Genomic DNA, 23,723 nt, shown 5'->3' with positions numbered 1-23,723 from the left:
GAGTAGGTGTTTGTTTAGTACAAAATGAATTCAAGAAAAAGAAAATTGATTCAAAATTGTTTAGCTACTGTTGCAAATGCATTTGTAACTGAGGTCGCTTTGTAACAAAGAAAAGAGTGAATGAGAGAGTGGCTTAAAAGAAGAAATACACACGGGGCCTCAGCTCTTTTATCTTGATAAGAATACATTTTTTATTTCTTATTGTCTTTTTTATTAACAAGTAATAAAAACCTGTAACTTGCCCGTGAGCCTTCAGTTTTCTTGTTTCTTTTTGCACCTTTCATGATTGCTTCCATAGGAGTGAACCATTTCACGTTCGGAACGTATACATCGGCTGAACCTGAACCCCATTTTTTTGATTTTTGTATTTTTAAACACTCTTGATTATAAGTGCACCTTATATTCTTAATTTTTTGCTTGAGCTCGTTTACTCCAAAGCCCCCTTTTACCATTCTTTCGACGATTTCATTCTCCGCAGCTTGCCTCATACTTTTATTTCTGTAGTGTACACTACCTAAATTCCATAAACACTGGTATTCGCCATACATCTCTACAAGTTTTAAAGTGAAAGTGAAATGAATCTTCGGTGAACTTTATTTTCACTATTTACACAAAACACAACTCCAGACGGAATGACAGCGTCCCTATGCACTCTCCTACCTACTCTACTTTACCAGAATTGACCGCGTTCCATGGGTAGAGCGCGCAGGCGAGTGGATATTTTGGAGGTGGCGGTGGTAGTAGAGTAGAGTTACTTTGCCACATGTTGCTAGTCACTCTACTCTACCACGTACTATGCACTCTACTTGCTACTCTACTGCGCTGAGCGTTTTTACGGGTAGAGTTACTCTACTCTACCAAGTACTTGCATCATTACTCTACCCGTGTAAACGGGTCTTAAGACTACAGAAGTGTTTCTTTTCGTGGATCCTCTATCAAATGTCGTGAGCACAATTTTACTACAATTACTTGACTATTGTACGTCTTACGCTATTTGTCAGTGAGTTTCTGTTTGATTTTACCTTGACATGTCTTCGTTTATAGCTTGAAAAATACTCGAAACGAGTATAATATAGATCCACCATTGATTCATAAACATGACATACTAAAAACCAGACGACTCGGATTCGTTTCTATCGCATGTTGAATATCCTCTAAATATTTTAATTGATTGTCCCTAACCCTATGCAGAGTCGCTTAGTTAGCAAACATTGTTTTGAAGGATATTCTTCCTTTCCGTATAAAGTTTATTGTTCCAATAGAAAGTTTTAGCATGAATAAATTTTCGTTTTTTATATTTCGGCAAGTAGTCATTTTTGATATAATTATAGAATTGTCATTGTATTGACTAAATACACGTCCAAGAAGTAATTTTGAGTAATATTTCGATACAATTCTAATAGGTTATGGGCCCAGTGACACTTTTTAAAGTAAAGTTATTTGGAAGTATTGTGCAGCAGACATACTTTTGATTACTTACGTATTTACTTGAAGTGAAACAAAAAGGATATTGAGATATTTGAAGGAATCTGAACCTTTGGCACTGACTTACCATAGACAGTAAGATGAATACAATTTGGATGGCTATTGGACCAAATTATGGTAGCGATACAATCTATCTTAACGGTACCGGTGTATCGATGATTTTTAATTGTGGAAATGCAGTGTCTTGTGTACTGTAGCTCTCTCAACCGCCGAGTTCGAAAATCTAGCAGCATGGAAAAATAACTAAATGGTGCAGAATAAATTGACAATAAAAAGATGCTAACAATAAACAAAACTGTAACTCATCTGATGGAAATTTTCAAGAGTAGCAATCGCAGCAAACATGGATGGAAAGAAATAAGCCGCTGTCAGTCTTCAGCGAAGAAGACCATTATTACCTAATATACAACAATTTTTCCAAATTTTATTTTTGAAAAGTGATATAAAATTCAGCATTTTTTTCATTCAATACCTTGTAAAACCTCTAAATCCGAAGCATTCCATTCTTCGCTTCAAAAGTGCTTTGGATGGTGATTACGAACAAAAGTCTATTGGTGGAGAGCACCCCGGACTTAATCTATCGGATTAGTCTGGAGAACGAGGAAGCCCAGGTACCAGTAATATCGACTTGTTCTAGAGCAAAATGCGCGTCAAGTTTTATTACCTACAATATCAAAATTTACGCCCAATTGAAGAGCAACTGAGCCAAAAATCGAATGAATGATTAATATAGCATGTCTGTGACTATTCATTGTTTTCTGCCAAGAATAAGTTGTTAGTTGCATGCCTCCGTAGAAATTGCAGTTCAGGCAGTAACAGATCCTACTCCAACTCATTTGAATGAGACAATGCAAATCTAGACTTATCCGTGAACAATACACAACAACATATAAGTCCAATTTCGTGCAATCTTATGCGAATGATAGACAAACTTACGTGAATGCAAGTATATGGAATTATTACACAATAGGTACCACATTCATTATTTAGGACAGTACAGTAGGACATTGATAAAGAGGCACATCCGCACTTAGACTTTTTAAAAGCCTCTTCAAGGAATGGGATCTTTGATTGGAGGACTTAGTAGGAGCGGTTTGGTAAAGCTGCAGCGGCAGAGGTTTCGGAGACGAGACGTCGACAAATGGTCTTCTATTTGGGTTAGCTCCAGGAGGTTGTGCGGAGGGGTTTTCCTGGGACGCTTCGGTCGTTCATTGAAGTCACAACTTTTCTACAACAGAACAGAGACCTTTTATGTACCTATTACCTTACCTAAGACAGGTCAGTAAGATTTAGGGGACGAAGGGTAGTTTGCGTTTGGGACGCCTGAGGAGTAGAGGTCCTCTAGGATGGCAAGTATTTTTATTGACATTTTAAGCTCACTTTCTTGCTGATTCACTGAGAATTTGTCTCTCCTTGGACAGGATCCTGGTCTTGCGCAACAGTTCAGGTTAGAGAAAACAATTTGAACCAATCTTCGTTAATTGAGTGGACACATTTTATAGGCTATTGATTATGTTCAAAAAATGGGGCTAAAAGGAACTACTACGTTAAAGGGGTTTTATTAAATGGACCCCCAAATATGAAAAAACCGCGGAGTGCTGCTGTTTAAAGGGGTGCGTTTTTGAAGACGGGGTGAATTTGTCCCTATACACTAGGATGCATCTGGGTGAATTCTATGCAGTGTTCGTACATATACATCTACAGAAAAGTTATTCAATATGAAATTTTCTATCAAAATGTCACTTCTTTAAAGTCAAAAGTATTTTTTTTTTTTTGACAAAAATATATTCTAAAACAGCTTATTATAGAAGGGAAAATAGAAGGCAGACGCGGCCCGTGTAGACGACAAATGACCTGGCTGCGCAACATCAAAGATTGGACAGGATTAGACAAAGTTCAATAAGGAAAGCCCAAAATAGGGAAGACTTTACAGAGGTCGTCGCCAACCTTCGCTAAGAAGACGGTACCTAAAGAAGAAGAAGAAGATATTCTAAAAACAAAGCAAAACAAAATGGGAACACTTGCGATTTTTCTATTTTGCCTCAAAACTTTTTTCCACGGTGAGATGAGTATAGGCATTGCTGTAAAGAAGAAAAAACTTTTATTCGTCCCCTTAAAAATTACGTTTGGTAAAAGTATTTAGGATTTACGGTATCCCAGATACGATTTTTCAAAATTTCGCCACTCACACGATTTTTGGCCATTTACCCTATTTTTCCGCAAACATTCTTCTACAATTTTTTACTACGCAGTTTTAGGTATATGCAGTGGTGCATTTAGTTTAAAGAAAAAAATAATTACCTTTAAAATGGTGTATATAGTAGAATGTTTTAGGACTAGTTTTAAGCAAGATACGGTTCTTCAAAGTTTTCTAGTTTTAACGATCTTTGCTAAGTTTTACGGCTATTTTTTAAATTTCTCATAACTTTTATTCTTGTACATTTAGGTATATGCATTACCAAATAAAAATGAAAGCTTATTTTCGGTACTTTAAACTTATAGTCTATTGTAAAATATTCTAGTCCTACCGCTATGGTTCGTGAAGTTGTGATGCTTGCAACGATTTGTATATACCTACCTAAATGTAAAAAAAAATACTCTATAGGCAGTCGTCTGAGACAAAAATACCCCTGAACTTATAAAAATCATACGAACAAGCTGAATTTTGCTAAGAATGTAATTTTTTAGACCCCACAAAGATGCAAATAAGTTTCCGCTCCTACCCCTGGCTTCTCCCCAAAACCGTCCCTCGTAGGGGGTGGTGGAAATGGAAAACATCGATTTACCAAGGATCTGTACACCGTGGAAAAAAATGTTTCCAACAAAAAATGTCGCTAAGATAATGTTGAATAAAAATGTTTATTAGCACTTTTTCTGTAGAATGAACTGTTCTCTCAGAAACAACACTTGAAGACCGGCGGTTTTAAATTTGTTACGCGTACGATATCAATTTTTTAAATAAATTTGTATCAACTCGACGGTAAAAATTCGATATCTTTTGATCAGTGTCCTATCTACAACAATTAAAATGAGTTCTAAAGATGATGAGTGCAATTTTTGCATTTTGCCGTAAATAGCAAAAATCGTTAGAGGTAGGAAACTTTGAAGAACCGTATCTTGCATAAAATTAGTCCTAGACCCTTCTATAGTAGACCATTTTAAAGGTAATTGTCTGTTCTTTCTAGTAAGTATGATATTATATATACCTAAGCGGCGTAAAATAGAACCATTTTTGCGAAAAAATAGGGAAAATGGACCTATAATGGTGTGAGTTTCGGACTTTGAAAAATCTTATCTCGGATACTATTAATCCTAATGACTTCTACTAAATGTTATTTTGTAGTGAAAGGATAATAGTTTTTTTTCTGTAAAGCATTGGCTACACCTATACCTTCGTGGAAAAAAGTTATGCGTTATAAAAAAATCACGTGTGCTCCTGTTTTTTTTTATTCGTCTTTGAATATATTCGTGTCAAAAAAAAATTATTTTAATTAAAAGGTGACATTTCGTCAGGAAATTTAATTTTGAACAACTTTTCTGTAGATGTATACATAGATTCTGTAGATGTATAAATTTGGGTTCCATTGACCATACGAAATAATAAAGCTCCTTCAACGTTGTAGTTCCTTTCTAAAGTAGTTAATCAATAGCCTATTAATTAGAAGGTTCTTTCTTGTACACGATTTCTTTACTTACATCTTCATAAAATTGTTCTTTTTTACGTACAATATATCCTGAGTTTATTAAAAATTGTTCGTTACTATTTTACAATAATGTTCTCTAATGTAAAGAACAAAAACGAGATATATAGAGAAAGAGATAAGATAAGAAATCCAAGAAATTTTTGACCTTTTGTATTATTTTGCAAAACTAGGCATGAAATTTTATAATATTGTTGATTGTTTCCACTGAAAAAAAATATTTTTATTTTCATTCTTTTGTAGACAAAAGTAAAATCTTGAGGAGAAACAATTTATCATTTAACTTTTTTTCTGGTTAATCATTGGGCAGAAGCTTCAAATTAAACCTGTAAAAGTAGGGTAAAGATACCGGCGTCAGGATATGTTAAACAATATTTGTTTGTGACACGGTGTGGTATTTTTTCCTTTAATAGGAGTATTTAGTTCAGAAATTTAGTTTAGAGAGTAAAAAGTACCGGTTTTATAGTTTTATGTGAGCATTGTGTATATTCACTTAATTTCTTGGTATGCTTTAAAAAACAAAAAACGAAAAACATTCAAAACAGGAAGAAAACAACACCAATCCAAAAAGACAACAAGTTATTTTTTCGTGTTCAAATTTTAAAAAGTGTTTTAAACTTATATTAGGTGCCATTTGTGCAACATCATTAACACTATCAAAAAATGTTGGGCGCCAATTCTGTAACAAGAGAACGCTGGGATACATTATTGAACATCGTTGACCAAGCTCACTCACGTACGTGAGTGAGCGCACGTGAGTCCCTGAGGTACGTGAGTCCTGTAGTACGTGTTTCTCTAAGGATTTGTGTCACTCCAATACCTCACATTGTGTGTGTTAACATTTTCATTGAGAGTAAAAGTACTTTCATCACTAAAACAAATTGTTTTTGTGTAATCGGGCTGTTGGTTAATTTTATTGGACATATTTTCACAAAATTCTACACAAAAGTCTTCGGTCGGGGTCATCATCTGAAAGTTAGTGCACAATTTTTAATTTGTATGGATGACATTTGTTTTCAGCCAACACTCGGTGTACTGTTTTTTGACTGATTCCATAGATAGATGCAACTTGGGCTGTAAAAGAAGGGTTCACTACCATTTCTGAAATTGTCAATTTTTTGTCATCACTTATTGTTGATTAGAAGAACAACTAACTAAAAACAACTTAACTAAACTTGAATTGACTAAACTGAGCAGAAACAGAAACTAAATATTGAGCTATAAACGCTTTTGCAAACTAAAAACAAAAACGTTAACTTTTGACAAATTACCAAAGGCGAACGTTAGAATTTTTATTAATTAAATGCCAAACTAGAATTTTAGTATTTATTTAATTTATTCGTCAAAATCATCTTAAATCCAAACAAAATTAGTATGATTGAAATGGTATATTAAAATAATTGTAGTTTCGCATTTAATTAATAAATATTCTAACGTTTTGCTCTGGTTAATTGTCAAAAAAGTTGTCATTGACGTAAAAACAATTAGAGAATTAAAAAACGTCAACTTTTTGACAAGTAGCCAGAGGCGGAGGTTTTAATATTTATTAATTAAATGCGAAACTACAATTTTAGTATTTAATTTATTTATCAAAATGAGCTTAAACTCAAACAAAATTATTATGACTGAACAGGTATTTTTAATATCTTTCAAACGAGATATCACTTGCCATAAGGTCCTATTTAAAATTATCTGTCACAGTGGCGCTGTAACGTCATCTGTCACTATTACGTCACTTGTTATCACTAGTTAAGAAGCCTACGTCTGTTTATTACCTCCCTATATTAAGTAAAACTGTTCAAAAGATACGAGGGGGACGGGACGGACTTTTGACTAGCACTGTATATACTAACTACCGGGCTTTGTAGCTTCTACTGTAATGTCTTGTGCCTTTACACCTTGAATAAATGTTATGGGGAGTTCCAGAAAAAGAACTACAAAACATAACACGGTGGCAGCTCCGTTAAATTTTACAAAACATTACAAAAGTGAACTCTACTTTTCTGTTTATTCGAATATTCGGAGATAGGCTTCTCTGGCAAGCTGGCATGTGTCAACAGTTTACCAACGTTAAAATGACATGACGTATACAATGGTTATATGAAAAGTAAAGGGAGAATTGAACTGAGTTAGTAGGAAATCAAAATAGAAAAATACCAATTAATCAGGATATTGTAAGAACATTTGGGCGCCAACTATTTTTCTAAGAAAAATAATGAAACAAAACAGAACTAAAGTAATTAAGAATAAAATAATTATTGGAAGATAATAAATAAAAATGTAACGTTTATAATATTATACCGTATTTATATTTAATCTTGTTGTTTAACGTTCCTAATGTAAACAACTTCTGTCTATATATTCTCAATTTATTATCTGGTTTGTTTATAATATTGTATAATTTTTGACAGTATGATGAGTTTTTTCGGTGAATTTAATGCTATTCTTCTTTATTTTCTTAATCTTCCAAGCTATTTTCTAATACATTGATCGTCGTTCTCAAAAATTGGTTTTAACACTGCATATGATCGTTTCCAGATGGTGAAAGTAAAAAAATCTTATTGATATTATTAATAATACATATTTCTTGTTATTTTTTTTATAGCAAACACAATAACCCTTACTTGGGGACAAATTATGAAACCATAAGTTTTTACTCTCTTTTCCAAGAAACCTAAAAAAAGCTCACGAGGATAACTAGTGTAATTTTGGTACTTATTTTCTAAAAGTTGATATTGTCGCCTCTTTTTGATGCTAAAATCTTGAACAAAACTAGGTTCCATGACGAATTTATTCCATTTTACACACTTTGTACTAAAATAAAATATTGAATTAATAATTGTTTCGAAATACGATTTTACTTTTGTCTACACATTGTTTTATTTAGGCTTGTGTTGACTTTTACTTGTGGTGTACGTGAGCATAGCGGGATGTGAACGTTAATTTAAAAAGTATTCTGTTGGCTACTCCAGGTTACGGCACCCCTGTGACATTTGCGTTGCTCCATACGGATTTCGGCACCATATGACTCTCGATCAAAATACGCAATTGTTTTCAGTAAGTTTCCTCTATCGTTTTGTACAGAAGTGTAACTCTGATCTGTAGGTCGTTGGAGATAAATTGAGTTTCTGTAATTTTTATGATGTAGATGTTTTGCAATCCTGTCAAAACGTCTGTTGTACAAAAATGTATAAAAACTTGTAAATTCGAAGACAAATAAAGAATATATATATATATATATATATATATATATATATATATATATATATATATATATATATATATATATATATACATATACAGTAGACTCCCTCTATAACGAGAACTGAAATGAAGACTAATTACCTCGTTATAAGCCGATCTCGTTATATCAGACAATAATAATACTGTGCATACATATGAATCTGTAGTTTTCTAAACCATTAACTTCCTATAGTGAAGCCATTCGGAGCAATATAAGATGCTAATAAATATTGTTTGAATGGCGTTTTTGAAAAGAAAGTTATTTACTTTTATTGTCAATGAAATATATTAAAACATAAAAGAGTTGTTTACTTTTATTATCAATGATATACTTTAAAACAAAAAATCTGTACTTATATTTTTTTCCAACTACATAATGTATAAAGCGTATTTTCAAGGATATCATAAACTATTGCTTCTGCAATTTTAAGAACTCTGTTATTTTTAACTGCTTTAAATGGTCCAGTATCATTCCATCATATTTTCTAAAGATGTGAAACAGTTGTATTTATTCATTGTAAAGAAGTTTATTGCGGGCTGCAGTTAAGTTTATTGAGGGGCTGTTTGAAAAGGTATTTATTTATAGCCACGACCCGACCAAAAACGTAAAAAACACGTTTTTGGATCTTATTTTCTCTCGTTATAACCAAATTTGCCTCGCTATAGACGGTTATAGTTCAATAGAAATTTCACGGGACATCTAATGTATCTCGTTATAAGCGAAACCTCGTAATAACCGTGTTCGTTATAGAGGGAGTATACTGTATATATATATATATATATATATATATATATATATATATATATATATATACACAAAGAAAAATTAAAATCGTCATTTTTTTTTTGTCGAGATTAGGTCGAGGTTGGTAATTATTTGTTCTTGACGTTTCACAAGCAGTGGCGGAGGTGAATGTAGATATGACCTTGTATCGTTTCCCTCACACTATCTTGGTTTTGCTTTATATGCGATACTTGACGCGGTACGCCTCGCGGATCTCTCGGTTGGTCTTAGTCGTTATTGTCATTTTCGATTCTTCTGGCTAGAGTTTTTGTAAGAACCACAACCTTTTCAGATGTAAATCCGCTTCTTTCCGATCTTTCTTTCCGAATTTCTCTTTCTTTCTTTCCGATCAAGTTAATCGTACGCGATATTTTGCATTTATCAAGTTGAGATCCTTGCTGTGCTGCAGTGATCTCAGCTTGGGAACCAAGATGCGGATAGTGAGGTGCTACATTCTTCCATTCTTCCATATGGAGTTGAAGCCTGGACACTAACGCAAGCCACAGAAGCGGTAAATGCTTCGAATGCTTCAACTCGTTACGCATGGTAAAGTATTTGGCAGGAGAGGGCCGGGCCGCCGTCGTATCTCGTGATTAAAAAACCTCCGACAATGCTTTGGGATGAACTGCGCGGAACTGTTTCGCAGAGCAGTCAACAAAACCATGATAGCCTTGATGATCACCAACATCAAAAAGTAACAAAAATCGTTTGGTTCTTGTTGGTGGACATTGCGGTTGGCTCTTTTTGGGCAATAGATTGCGTGATGTCTCTTGGACTTCTATTCGAACGCTTTTTCTAGAAGTTTCATTTCTTACTCCAAATATTCAGGTCCACATATTAAAGCAGCATGATTTGTTTCTCCTATGTATCTATCTACGTTCTTATTTTTACATAGTCTTCTTTTGTCAAGAGGGATATAGAAAACTATAGAGGGATATCAGTCACTAGTACATTCAGCCGTTGGTATGGACGAATAATTAGAGACCGCATTGAGAAGGAATGCAAAGACCAAGAGGAAGAAGAACAATCCGGTTTTCGAACAGGAAGAAGCTGTACTGATAATATCTTCGGCCTCAAACAACTAATAGAAAAAAAATTAAGCACAAATCAAGAAACCCACCTCGTGTTTATTGACTTGCAGGAGGCGTACGATACAATTCCTGGAATTCTGGAACGTCATAGATCCGTCATAGAACTTCATAGATATTGTTAACATTCCAGGTACCTATCTTCCGTGTTTTCGTACTCTTTGACGTGTCATCCCGATGACGAGCTGAGGGGCACCAAGGTCTAGTTGAGATTCTTGATCCATGATCAGATGTCTTATTGTCATTAGTGATAGCCATGACAGTTTCTCCTTTCCTTCTACATCCTCATGCCGTTGATTCAATTTCTTATCCCCAGGTCAAAAGGGCGCTATTACTCTTGTTAGCTCTTCCACACGAAACTGTTCACATGAAACAAGAGAGACTTGCTTATACCGGCGATTATTCGGTTTCCTTAAAATCCCAGGAATGGGAGATGCCACTTCCGAACAATGACTTAGGGTAGACATAGTTATAGGTTTCATGGCATAGAAACCACGATAAAACTTGTCGATATCTCGAAGAGAAGTATTACTTATTTCTATTTTCAATATTCTACTCAAATCTTACTTCCGACAATATATTCTTCGCTTCAATAGGAGTGACGCACTGTTGATCAACGATCACGTAGTTTGGCTATATAAATTTCTGTGAAGAATGGATGTAGCCACTATAACAAGCACTGTTGTCTGCTTTTTTAGATTCTACATAATAAATACCAGCTCTTAACCGTTAGACCTTTATTAAAGATCCGATTTTTAGTTGTGCTGGCTGTGAAACCAGTTAGGGGCAAAACCAAAGGGGCGTGCCCACGGCTCCACCTCATTACCAAATTCATATCGAGTAGTCTGTTGCTATTCGGTGATCGGCCGATCTAGTGTAGCCCGAGTCCTGTTAACAAAATCTCACGTGAACATTTTCAACCGGAAGTGGTCCCGACTAATCAACCGGTTTAGCTCGTTAGGGAATCTGGTCGTTTAAAAAATGTTTTATACAGAACGAAAAAAGTGGAACGAAATAAATAATATATGAAGTCAATGTTTTTAAAATATTTAAAATCAAAAAAACAGAAAAATTGTGTTTTTCCAACAAATAATCGAAGTAACTTATCTGGATTGTTTCGGAGTGGTACTCACCTGAGGTACCGCAGTTGTACAGATATAACAAGCGATTCTTTGAAAAGACATAGCCGACTTTACTTATTAACAAGGCAGCTACTCAACACACACTATAACATAAACAATGTACAATAAATCAATTGGCTGCAGTACGATAAAAAAGTATGCTGTTACTAAAATTGAATAATTTCATATCGGAAACTTCTTTTATCGGTATTTTTTTACTTATTTCCATTTGATCTTTAATTTCATTTACGTTAAATTTTTGAAGGCCTAATTTTAAACATTTCATCGTTTTTTAAGTTCCAATTAGTTTTTCCGCTTAACTTTTGAATTTTTATTTTTTCGCCATTTTATGTTTTTTTGTACGCCCTTTTAGATTTTCGTGTAGTTCTTTCTCTTAACAAATTAAATCAAATATATCTGCAATTTATAGTACGAATATAGGACTCTCTTATTTACCTCTATTAATGTATTCTGTTTGTTTTGATATTTGTGCAATATATAGTGTCCGTATCTTTTGTGATGTCTAGCTCATGTCTGTTTTAGTTGTAGAGAGTTTTCAATGGCGCCTGTTGTTTTGGTTTTGTTTTTTATCTATCCATTTTTTACGTCTCGTAATAATATCCCCAGCATTTGTCTTCACATAGCTCTTTGAGTTGCCTTTACTCTCATTTCTGTTACTATTTTTATGAAAACCTCGTCATTGCTGACGTGAACGGTCCATACTATTATCAGCATTCTGTGCGTCTGTGTGTCTACACCATAGAAGAATCAGTCATAATCATTAATTACTTGTAATCATTTATATGCTTATAGTAGGCGATAACTTTTCACAGACTGTTTCGTTTTAGCAAATGGCTATCTCGATGCAGCTGTTGGTTGCTACAGCGGCGGCTATATGTATCAACTTTTACTAGCTATCGTATCTCTGAGAAAGTATTCCCGGTCAAGCACAATGTATAATAATATGGCAAACGCGAATAGGACTAAAGTTCTACAGAAAACAAGCAGAAATCAGCCATAAGAAGCTTCCTCACTAAATACACGCCAGTTGACATCTGGCAGGATATACAATGAGACTGTTTCATGGAGGCTGTGTTGCAGAGAACTTAAACTACCAATCGTATATTTCATAACTGAGAGGCGTTAGTTTGCCTTTGGCAAATTCTTTTCAGATACTACCAAATGACTCCAAAAACATATGGTACCCACTCACTAGACCTGGGCAAACTGGTACAGGGTTCCAGAATTCTGGAGTCGGTATTATGAATATGTGGAAGATGTACAATAAGCCATAAAAGGTAAATCCATGTTAGCTATTGGGATGCCACTTACAGTTTCAGAACGTCTTCTCCCACTGGTTTGACCTTTGTTTTGAACGAAGAATGTTCATGATAATATTACGTTTCTTGGTTTTTATTGACGAGAAAACAACTTCAATAGACCTTTATTTGTATCGATTTTTACCGTATGTTTTCCACCAGCATTTATGACAAACTAATAATTGCCTTCAGTGTTTTGAAAGTATCTTGAGAGCCATTACAAATGATTATCAGTCGTGATATGAAAGTGAATAGATGAATTAGTTTTTCGTTTATTATATATACTCATATTTTTGGAAGATTTACATATCAGAGTTACACTACATTACCCGGTCCTAATCCTTCTTCTATCATGTACAATTTATCGGTATGTACTTTCACAAAACCTCTCTCAGCTAAGTCATTGTTTTGTGCCTGACTTATTTGTATCATACAATGTTTTTTTTTAAATAATGTAATGCTTAGCGTTTAGATTTTTGGGAACAGTAGATTTTTGTGCAGATATAACTAAGTAACAAATAGGAAAAAAAATTGTAGTGTTTCTATTTGAAAATCTAGATATAGGATGTATATAAAACTAGATAACTGTCAGACTAAAGTTAGATTGTACAGTAAAATTCTCTCCAGTACATCTTGTTCCAAATTTATTCTTAAGACCCCACAGAAAATTTTCCTCTTACTCTTTTGTATTCCCATGAAAGCTAACCTATTTTTTGCTTTTTCTGTCTCATCATTTTGTCCAATGTTGATCTGTGGATTTCCGTTTAAGTTTTATCACTTGTTCTCGCACTATCTAGTTTCTTCTGTCGCTCACGTTAGTTTTTCTCGTATCCGTTTGTTTCTTTTTCGATCTCTAAGTGTTGCTTGCAACACTACATACAAATAATTAGACAATCGAACGTAGAAAGTGTTGAGGTATAATGCTCTATTAGTGGTGTCATCCTAAAACATCCTTCCTGGGTGCATCCTGAGAACATCAAACTTGGTGACTATCTAAGTGACCACGCAAAATCTGTGCTGCTTGCAACGTCCAAATTGATTAGGAAATTCGTAGTAGACACTCAACCTACTGCTGACTAACATGGAGAAAGTTCACTCAGAGCTCAATCCTTATGATAACATAAGTATCTGAGATGTGAATATTCATTCCTATAAGAGGGAGTGGGGGCCATACAGCCATATGACTTACTTTTTCTTCATTCCAGTGTTTTGGCATTTCTTGCTTGTTGCATAAAAAATTTATTTATTTTTCCTTGCTGTATGTAATTTAGTTATTGTTTAGTTGTTGTTCTGATTTTATTTTCTATTCTTTTACTTTCTCGATAATGTCTTTAAATCTTCATTTTATACCTCTTTGTGTCATTACTAAGGTTTCACATCTAAATAACAACCAATGTCGTCATATTTTATTGAGAAAATTAGGACGTCTTTGGATCTTAATGGATTCTCGGATAATTTTTATTGTATAGAATCGGATCAAGAGCTATGTGATAAGCGATTGTAATCTAAACACGCTCTAATTGTCTCAATAAAAGAATTGACGACACCTCTTTGCCTTCAACATGGAGACTTACAAATGTAAAAAATACGTGAGCCATGTTGAAATTATTTATTAATCAATCTTAGTTATCAACTACCAAAACGTCAATTATTTCTTTCTCTCCATTTTCCTAAATATGAAGGATGGGAGACTAATATGTTTGCAGCTTTCACATTCTTATAAACATACTTTTAGCAAACAAATCCATTTCACCAATTTTTCATGCAAATCATAATCACTTTCGTTGATACTTACCTTGAAACCTCTCATAATATTATTTCCAACATTGTTATATACTTCTGCAGTTTGTATATCGTTATAAAGTTTGTATATCGTTGTTCCTTTTTCAGAACATATATTTGTAGAAGTCTGTTGCTGCCTTCCTTCTTCCAGTTATTGCATCTACTCGTCTACTTTCCCGTTCTTCTTTCCTGGGATCCCGTCTTTCACAGGGCCTCGTTTACTTCACTCCTACATGATCTTCGTGGTCCACTTCTTCTTTTCCTTTCCATTGGAAGTTGTTCTTCTATATAGCGCAATATATCTGGTTTCACTGCTATCCTTAATTTTATCTCTTCACTTCTCACGTGAATCTCATGGCATCTCTCGGTAATATACAGATTTTTCTCATGAAAATTGTTTCATCTATTTATTTTCCAGTTGTCTGCCACGTATGTCATTGACAGTGTCATAAATTCCCTTTTTTGTGTTGTTGGTGATCTGTTTATGACATAGTATTTATGTAATACATCTTTGTAATTTGTACATTTTTTGGAGGAAATCTTATTCGACGTGAAGTTAAATCATAGTTTTGACTGTTTAAAAAATAATACAACTCACGTGGTTCTTTAAATAATTATAAAATTTAGATTGTTGTGACCTATTTGATACTTGGTTATTACATAAAAAGGGTATTAATTACAACATTATGCATTGAATGAATTTAATAGATTTTAATCAAATATAAGAACTAGGGGTTGATTTTAAAACTATGGGAAGTTCTTTATACATAACCTATAAACGACAAATATAAGATTGTTTAATGACTTAGTTGCCTGTTATTACTATTTATACTGTCAGCTGTCATAATTTGCTTGATCACTTGTGATTGTGACATAATTAATTACTATTTAGTTTGTTTTCTTAGGTACATGGTATATATCAAAGTGTTCCTTTTCTTTCTACAATCAGTAACGCATTCAAGTGGTTGTTATTTGAAAGATGTGTTCAGATTTATGTTATTTAAATTATTAATATTAATTATGCGTTTAATAAGAACCTACTGCTTCTTCAGTTTATTAATGTTCGTCTATTCATAGGAAAGATAGAACGGATATAAGTAAAGTTGTTTGCAGTTAAATTTTCTGTCATTTGTTGCTTGTGAAATTATTTTTTTTCCTCTCTGTATAGTCTTCCTAATTCTACTATGAGATAAATGTAATTATTATTCTTCAGGTATCTTCCAATTTTACACAACAAGTTTTCAGAAAGGTTTCTGTTTCTCTAAACAGTTTTTCTGAAAGGTTTTTTTTAAACAGTTTTCCGATTTTCCATGAGGAGATTCCCGAAAGATTATTTAACAATGTTTAGAATATTTTCTGTCATGTTTTGTAGATATCTTCAACTTTACACAGCAAAATTTCAGAAATCCTTAAGCAGTTTTCCCATTTTCCGAGAGGAAATTATCAAAATGATATTTTTACAACATGATCAATATTTTCTATTATGTTACAATGTTTTCAATATTTTTATCATGCTTTGTAGATATCTTGCAATTTTTATAAGGCAAATTTTTAGAAAATCCCAAACAGTTCTTCGATTTTTCATGAGGAAATTTCCAAAAGTTTATTCCTAAAATTTCTACAATATTTTCTCTCATATTTTGTAGATATCTTCTAATTTTACACACCAACTTTTCAACTGCTTCTTCAGTTTATTAATGTTTGTCTATTCGTAGGAAAGATAGAACTGATAAGTAAAGTTGTTTGCAGTTGAATGTTCTGTTATTTATTGCTTGTCAAATTATTTTTCTTCCTCTCTGTATACTCTCCCTAAATCTACTATGTGATAAATGTAATTATTATTCTTCAGGTATCTTCCAATTTTACACAGCAAGTTTTCAGAAAGTTTTCTGTTTCTCTTAAACAGTTTTTCTGAAAGGTTTTAAACAGTTTTCCAATTTTCCATGAGGAGATTCCCAAAAGATTATTTTACAATGTTTAGAATATTTTCTGTCATGTTTTGTAGATATCTTCAACTTTACACAGCAAATTTTCAGAAACCCTTAAACAGTTTTCCAATTTTGCATTAGAAAAATTTTAAAAAGGTTATTTTTACAATCGTTAAAATATTTTAAAATGTTTTGTAGATACCTTCAATATTTATATATCGCTCCAGAAACTGGAAACAGTTTTCCGATTTTCCATAAGAAAATTCCCAACAGTTTATTTTTACAATGTTTACAATATTTTCTATCATATTTTGTAGATATCTTAAAATTTTACACAGCAAATTTTCAAAATTTTTTTTATCATTAAATTATCAAAAGATTATTTTTACAATATTTACAATATTTTATCATGTTTGGTAGGTACCTTCGATTTTTATACACCAAATTTTCAAAAACTCCATATAGTTTCCGATTTCCCACGAGGAAATTCCCAAAAGGTTATTTTTACAATATATTCTATCATGTTTTGTAGATATCTTCAAGTTACAGTAAATTTTCAGAAACCCTTTTACAGTTTTCCGATATTCTATAAGGAAATTTTCAAAAAAGTGTTTGAATACATGCTTGAATTTTATTTATAAATAATTTTATATGTATATTTTTCTATCGTATATATGATAGCTTCTGAGATATCCAGGATAACAGGTTCAAAAATAGTGGTCAATAATAGTCTTTTTTCTTTCTAATTTTTTTCTTGTATTTAGCACAACTGTTTCAGGAGCAATATACTCAAATTCTAGTCATAACACAATACACAACAAATAGGATTTAGCATACTATAGCATTCTTTACATAGCAAAGTAGGTTTTTACATATTATTTTTTAAAATTAAGACTAAAGGACCATATAATCTGAACATATCTTTGTCGGCATGCGGCAATATGGGATGTTTGAAATTGTGTGAATAATTTTCAGTAATTTCGTAACGGCATGGTAAAATAAATTCTTATACATAGGCAGTAGAAGATCTATCAAAGATGACTGATATTTATGTCGTAGATTGTTGGTGTATTTGCATTAATTAATTAAGACTGTAATATCGTATTTGTTATGTTGATTTGGGAATTGTAAAGACGCACCTATTACATCTAACATTCACAGTGTACACGGGATAGTATATAAATGAATCTCAAACTTGACCTACAGGTTGGTAAACCTTTATTGGTCTAATATATATATATGTATATATATATATATATATATATATATATATATATATATATATATATATATATATATATATATATATATATATATATATATATATATATATATATAATCTTTTATGGTAAGGCTATTCTCTCTGTTGATCGTATTTTAAATATTTACGCTATTGCCTTTAATATATGGGGTGATCCATTAATAAAAGACATAAATTAACCATCAATTTTCTGAGATGTTTCTTAATACATTTTTTCTTTTAGCTAATTTTATTGAAAAACTTTATATAAGAATTTTTTAAATTTTTGATAATAAATGCCAGCTGTGCTTGGAATGCATTACATATTTTCTATTGCAGTTTCATTTTTTATACTACTTACTTAAATTGCATTTATTTTAATTGCGGTATTGAACAATTGCTACAGAGTTTTAATCAGGAATGTCTTCTCCTTCATATCGATCTTCTTCCATTTATAAGTTTTGGAAACAATTTTAGATGTTCTGTATGTTCTTTAATTTAGGTCACTAGGATAAGTCGAGTACTTCTGACATTTTTAGTCAAGAAATCCAGTTATACAAAGAATATTTATTTGTCCAATTAATGGATCACTTTGTATATCGTGTAGTAACATGGGAAACCCTATACTTAATGTCTAAAACTATAAACATTCGCAAATTTCGTTCGGTTATAGGAAAACTTGGCAAAGAAACGTCACCAGGAAAATAGTGTTTTTACTCAAAGTTTCTAATTTTAGAAAGAAATATTTTTATCCGTAATATTTTACGTAAATCAATAATATGGAGTATGAGATTATAATAAAGTTATAAAAATTTAGTTTTAGAAATAATACTTTAATTCCAGTGTAAATCACAATTAGCAGAAAAAAAGGAGAGAAAAAAAAACGATTTACGATCATAAGATTATTATATTCTTATAATCATGTAATTCACAAGAGAAAACTTTAAATTTTCAACGATTTTAATCAATTTTCTCAAATGATGTTTCCAACGAGAACTATGAAGAGCAACATGAATCAATTTTTTCCTCCTACTAGTAATATACTAACACGAGAGATGTAAAATGTTAAGTACATTGGTTTCTTTAACCTTTTCCCGGATAAGACAGCCATTACCGTCTCGTCTATTATAAATACACTATAGCATAAATTTACTTTTTCTCAGCGATTTTTAGGGTTTTTGCTACAAGAAATTTATATTCATGGATAAATATGTGTGTTTTTTTTATTGAAGGTTAAAACTGAACTCTCTTAAAAACCAACTAACAAATACTGCATCTATTTTATCTAAGTTTGTGTATCAGATAACAAAACACTTCTTGGATCACATAAATACATTAGACCACTTGACATCTACTGATGCACATAGCTCGTTCATTTCTCATACCCCCATAGGCGTCACCATAGTGATTATGATTTGTTACAGTCTCCCCCCTGGCATCGGACTCATTAGAGAAGGTCAGCAGAAGATGCAGGTTTCTTCCCGGGGCGTCCTCTTCTTCGTGTTGTCACTACAGGGGTGGGAGCTTGAACATAATTGAGGTTAGCGTGTGTAAGAGTGGATACGTGGAACACACCAAAAGCAGTAGGGGTGTCCACTCCACAAAGCTCGTAACTCATAGGGGATGCCACTCGCTTGATTCTATAGGGTCCATATCTCTTCGGGGAGAATTTAGCTGTCTGACCTTTCGACCTTTTACTGGGAGCGGTTGTTTTGGCCCATACTAAATCTTCTTCTTTGAATGTACTGGGATGTTTATATTTCACTTTTTCGCGATCAAACACGCACTTTTTGCTATTTAAGTTACTAAAACCATGGCGCAAACGGTCCCTGAGACTTGAAAGTTCATTGGAGCTCTTTTTAGTTCAAAAGGCGTCCATAAGTACCGGTAAATCCCAAACGGTGACAAAAACGCAGTTTTATCACTTTCAGCTTCCGTGACATTAACCTGATTATCCCAACGGATAAAAGTCATTAGTAGTCACAGCGCTTAAACGTGGATAATCTACTCAAAGTCTCGTACCTCTGTCTTTTTTCGGCACTAAATACAACCGGCTCGGCCCATTCTTCGATGATTCAGTTTATCTAACTCGGTTTTAAGCACTTCCTTCTATGCAGGCGATATTCGGTATGGTGGCAGTGCGATTGGTGCGCTATTTCCAGTTTTAATGCGATGCTCTGCATAGGTTGTAGGCTCTCCCCCCCCCCCTCCAATCTGAAGGTATTCTTTTTACTTTCTAAAAAGTCATCAAGTCGAGCTCGTACATATTCAGCTATCATCGTTCCTTCATCCTGTCTTAAATTTTCATAGCATTAAATTTCAGTAGGTTCTGTACACTTGGCTTCAAACAATAAATGCTGTCGTGTGCTTTCATTTATAAACTGTGATTCTGTATTATGCAAATCTAAAGCTATTTATGCATTGGAAAAAAATCTATACCAAGAGTTTTGTTAGGTGCATTAGGAAAAACTATAAACTTAGTAGGCACCATTTTATCTCTTACTCGTACATCAACTAACGTTGTCAAAACTCGTTCGTTTCTACTAATACAATCAGCAAATTTTACAGAAATTTGTTCTGACTTAAATGTTTGACCTTTATTTTCCAAAAGGTTGTATAAAGTTATTGTCGATACACTTTGTTTGGCACCCGTATCGATTAAACCTTGACCTTCGTGACCTAAGTTGATGCTTAAAACCGGTCTAGGTTGAAGTGAAATAAATGTATCTTCGGAAGAAAAGTCTAAAAGGATCCATCAGTATGGCTACACACTGGAGAGTTTGCTCTGCTGAAATCTGGTTTACCACAACCGTAACAAGTTAAAGGGTTGTTTTAGCTATTGTGCGGTGATTTAGAAGTAGTTGCCCCGACGGTAGCGCTAACCGTACGCGAAGAACCTGAAATTACGAAGTCGAAGTCGTAGGTGCAGCTCGATCTTGAGTCGTTGTCGTGAACACGACAATAACTACAACGCGACCGTTTTTGATACGATTCACGATCCAGGGAGGCTTTCTTCTCCTTAAAACTAGGTTGGTCAAAGACATCATCAACTTTCCGTACTTCTGTAAGCAAATTGTTAAAAGTTGCGACTGATTCTTGAGAAATCTTGTCTCGAAATCTTTTCTCTAATATTTTTGTGCAATAATCCGTACAACAGCTCTAATTGAACCGATTACGAACCTGGTTCTAATTGTGCAATTATGGCTCTACGTTTACAAAAGAAAACGTCATCTGTTGTTTTTCTATATTGTTCTTCTGCAAATAGTTCGCAATAAACACGATATACTGATTTTTCCGACCAAATGTAATTCTTAAAAGCCGAACAAGTTCGTTCCATGTAGATATAGTATCTTAACACCTTGATATCATTTAGCAGCACAATCATCAAACAGCTTTGCGATTCCTTAAAACGCGTTTTCGTCCGACACTAAAGCGCAATATTTAAAAAATTTAACGGCACTAATAAAAGCATTTAGTTTGTTGCATTTACGGTGTTCTCTTTAGCATCAAAACGCGAAGGGCATTTCGAAAGATTACCGACATACTGAATCCATTAATGGATTCTGCGAACAAATGTCGAAAATGCTGGGAATATATGACATTAATGTTGAACGTAAGTTGTCAAAAACATCCGAAAAATATTTTTTTTAAATTTAAACCCAATGTTACTAAAAATCATCTGCCATTCAACATATGTTGGACAAACATACCAATATCTATATAGAAGGGTTGTAGCACATAAACATAGTGTACAAACCAACAAATTAAACACTACAGCCTTAGCTAAACACTCTCTAGACAATAGCCATGTTTTTGATTTTGAAAATGTACAGATTTTAGATAAAGAACAGAACTCAAACAAAATATGTATATTGGAGATACGTATGTTATCATAAAAAAACCAAAATTGTATCAATAATAAGACCGATATAAAAGATCTCTCCAATATATATATATATATATATATATATATATATATATATATATATATATATATATATATATCACAACTTAATAAACACAACAATATTATATCACAACAAAATAAATTTAATAAATAAATGTTTCATTATTTTTATTCATAACCTCAAATTTTTTAGTAGTTTGGTTAATGTACAAGGCAAGTAATATAGTTTTTAGGAATTAGAACTTCTCGCTGAAAATGTTTATTTTAGTTTTTTATTTATTTAAATGTTTATTTCGCTTAAACTTATTTTAGTGTTTTCCTCATACTCCATACTATTTTTGTCGTAAAATTAAACTGTATAATGTATCGAAAAGTGTGTAGAACAAAAAACGTTGGTGTCAATTGTTAATATTTCTTTATAGTTTGTTACACCCTTGCGAAGGTTGTGCTGCTCCTTACGGCTACAAACATGCCTTGAGACTATCGACAAATACGCAACTGTTTTCAGTAAGTCCGTGATAGCGTAACCCCCGCCAGCCAATTTATTTGAATAACTCTATTTTAATACTAAACCAATCACCCATTAACTTACTGAAGAACATATCCTATACATTTCTTTCTGTAAAGCTCTTTTTACTTTTCTAATATATTTTTCTAATTTTCCGGTGTTGGATTTTTTATATTTAGATGTTGCTGTAAATTATTTAACGCATTATATAAAATTGTGTCTGGTAAAGTGTAGGCATACTTCTACATTAGCATATCACAAAGATCATTATGCATAGAACCATAATAAGAAAAAAGAAACTTTGGGATCAAATTTGGAAAATTACCCTTGACATGGCAAGAAAAGGGCTAGACAACACTCTGTGCGGTAAATTAGGGTCTACGCACACAAAAACGTTAAGTCATATCAAAAGTTATAGACATCCACTGATTGTGTACAGGGCAAACATTTGCTCTCTGCTTAGTAATTACATTACAAAAGCTGTGAAGTTTGAAAAGAATAATCCTGCGCAAAGTAAAGTAAAAACGCTACTGCTTCCTTCCCGGGGAAACACATCGCCTTTTTTATCATACGTACCATACACGAGAAATTCTTGTCTTTGAGCAGGAGTTAATCTGTAAAAAGTATTCGTAGCCGAAACTTCTTTGCTTAAAACACCTTGAAAACTCTTCGATTATCTCCCCACTTCCCCACGTTCACATTAAATTACCACTTCTGCTAGCAACGAAATCCCTGAAGAATATATTGATGTACTGTAGGAAATTCACACTTTTACTGTCAATACATAAATAGCCAACTTCGAGGTTTCTGCTTCCACAGAAAGGAATAATTATGCTCTAGGGTTATAACAGCTACAGCCGACGCATTTCACATAAACGCATTTTATAAACTAATAAAAATAAAAGAAAACCTGAAAAGATCCTTTTAATAACAATGTTCCCTTTCTCTGCTATACCTACCTCCCCCGCAGCACATCAGACCACACAACTCACAGTTTAAAGCGACCTGGAACATACAAGTACTAAAAACAGCCCACCAAAAATACACCCTAAAAACCCACGAAAATCGAATTATCCCGGAAGAAAAATAATGATGATCATAAAGAACCCCTCCACGACGACACCAAAAATACCACCATGTTAGCGATTTTGACAGGGGTAGAATTATTGCGTATAGAGATATGGGTTTGTCGTATCGCGAAATTGGCCGTCGTGTTAATTGTACGACAAGTAGGATATGCACGGCTATCGTAAGTGGACAAACGAAGGTAGAGCAACACGAAGAAGACCAACTGGTCAACCGAGGCGTACCACAGAGCGTCAAGATAGGGGTTTAAGATTACTGGCTCTGCGAGACCGTTTTGCTACTACGCGTCAAATTGCTGACCAATGGTTTGGAGTAGTAGGTAGACCTGTCAGTATGCGTATACTAAACCGTCGCATTCGAGCCTTTGGACTGGTTTCATTCCGCCCACGACTAGTGCTTCCTTTGACTGCGGACCATTGTCATCAACATTTGAACTGGTGCAGAGAACGGCAGCCTTGGGTGGCAGAATGGCGTAATGTAGCATTCATCGATGAATCGCGATTCTGTTTAGGAATGCATGATGGTCGTAGG

The 23,723-nt window shown here is 33.4% G+C and overlaps 1 protein-coding gene across 3 annotated transcripts in view; it reads left to right on the top strand.

The window, feature by feature from the left end:
• Nucleotides 1–23,723, top strand: part of mys (position-specific antigen beta subunit myospheroid) — a 78,015-nt gene that overhangs the window by 31,424 nt on the left and 22,868 nt on the right. For 2 of the 3 annotated variants that reach the window (XM_072532248.1, XM_072532250.1), the window contains exon 5: nucleotides 22,021–22,105. In XM_072532248.1, the coding sequence (XP_072388349.1) occupies nucleotides 22,021–22,105 (85 nt within the window). Of the gene's footprint in view, nucleotides 1–8,158; nucleotides 8,244–22,020; nucleotides 22,106–23,723 lie in introns of all 3 variants that reach the window. The other variant, XM_072532249.1, reaches the window with a different exon arrangement.

Source organism: Diabrotica undecimpunctata, chromosome 5 (assembly GCF_040954645.1).
Source record: "Diabrotica undecimpunctata isolate CICGRU chromosome 5, icDiaUnde3, whole genome shotgun sequence".
NCBI lineage: Eukaryota > Metazoa > Arthropoda > Insecta > Coleoptera > Chrysomelidae > Diabrotica > Diabrotica undecimpunctata.
Note: the sequence above shows the minus strand (reverse complement) of the source record. Positions and strands in the feature narration are given on the sequence as shown.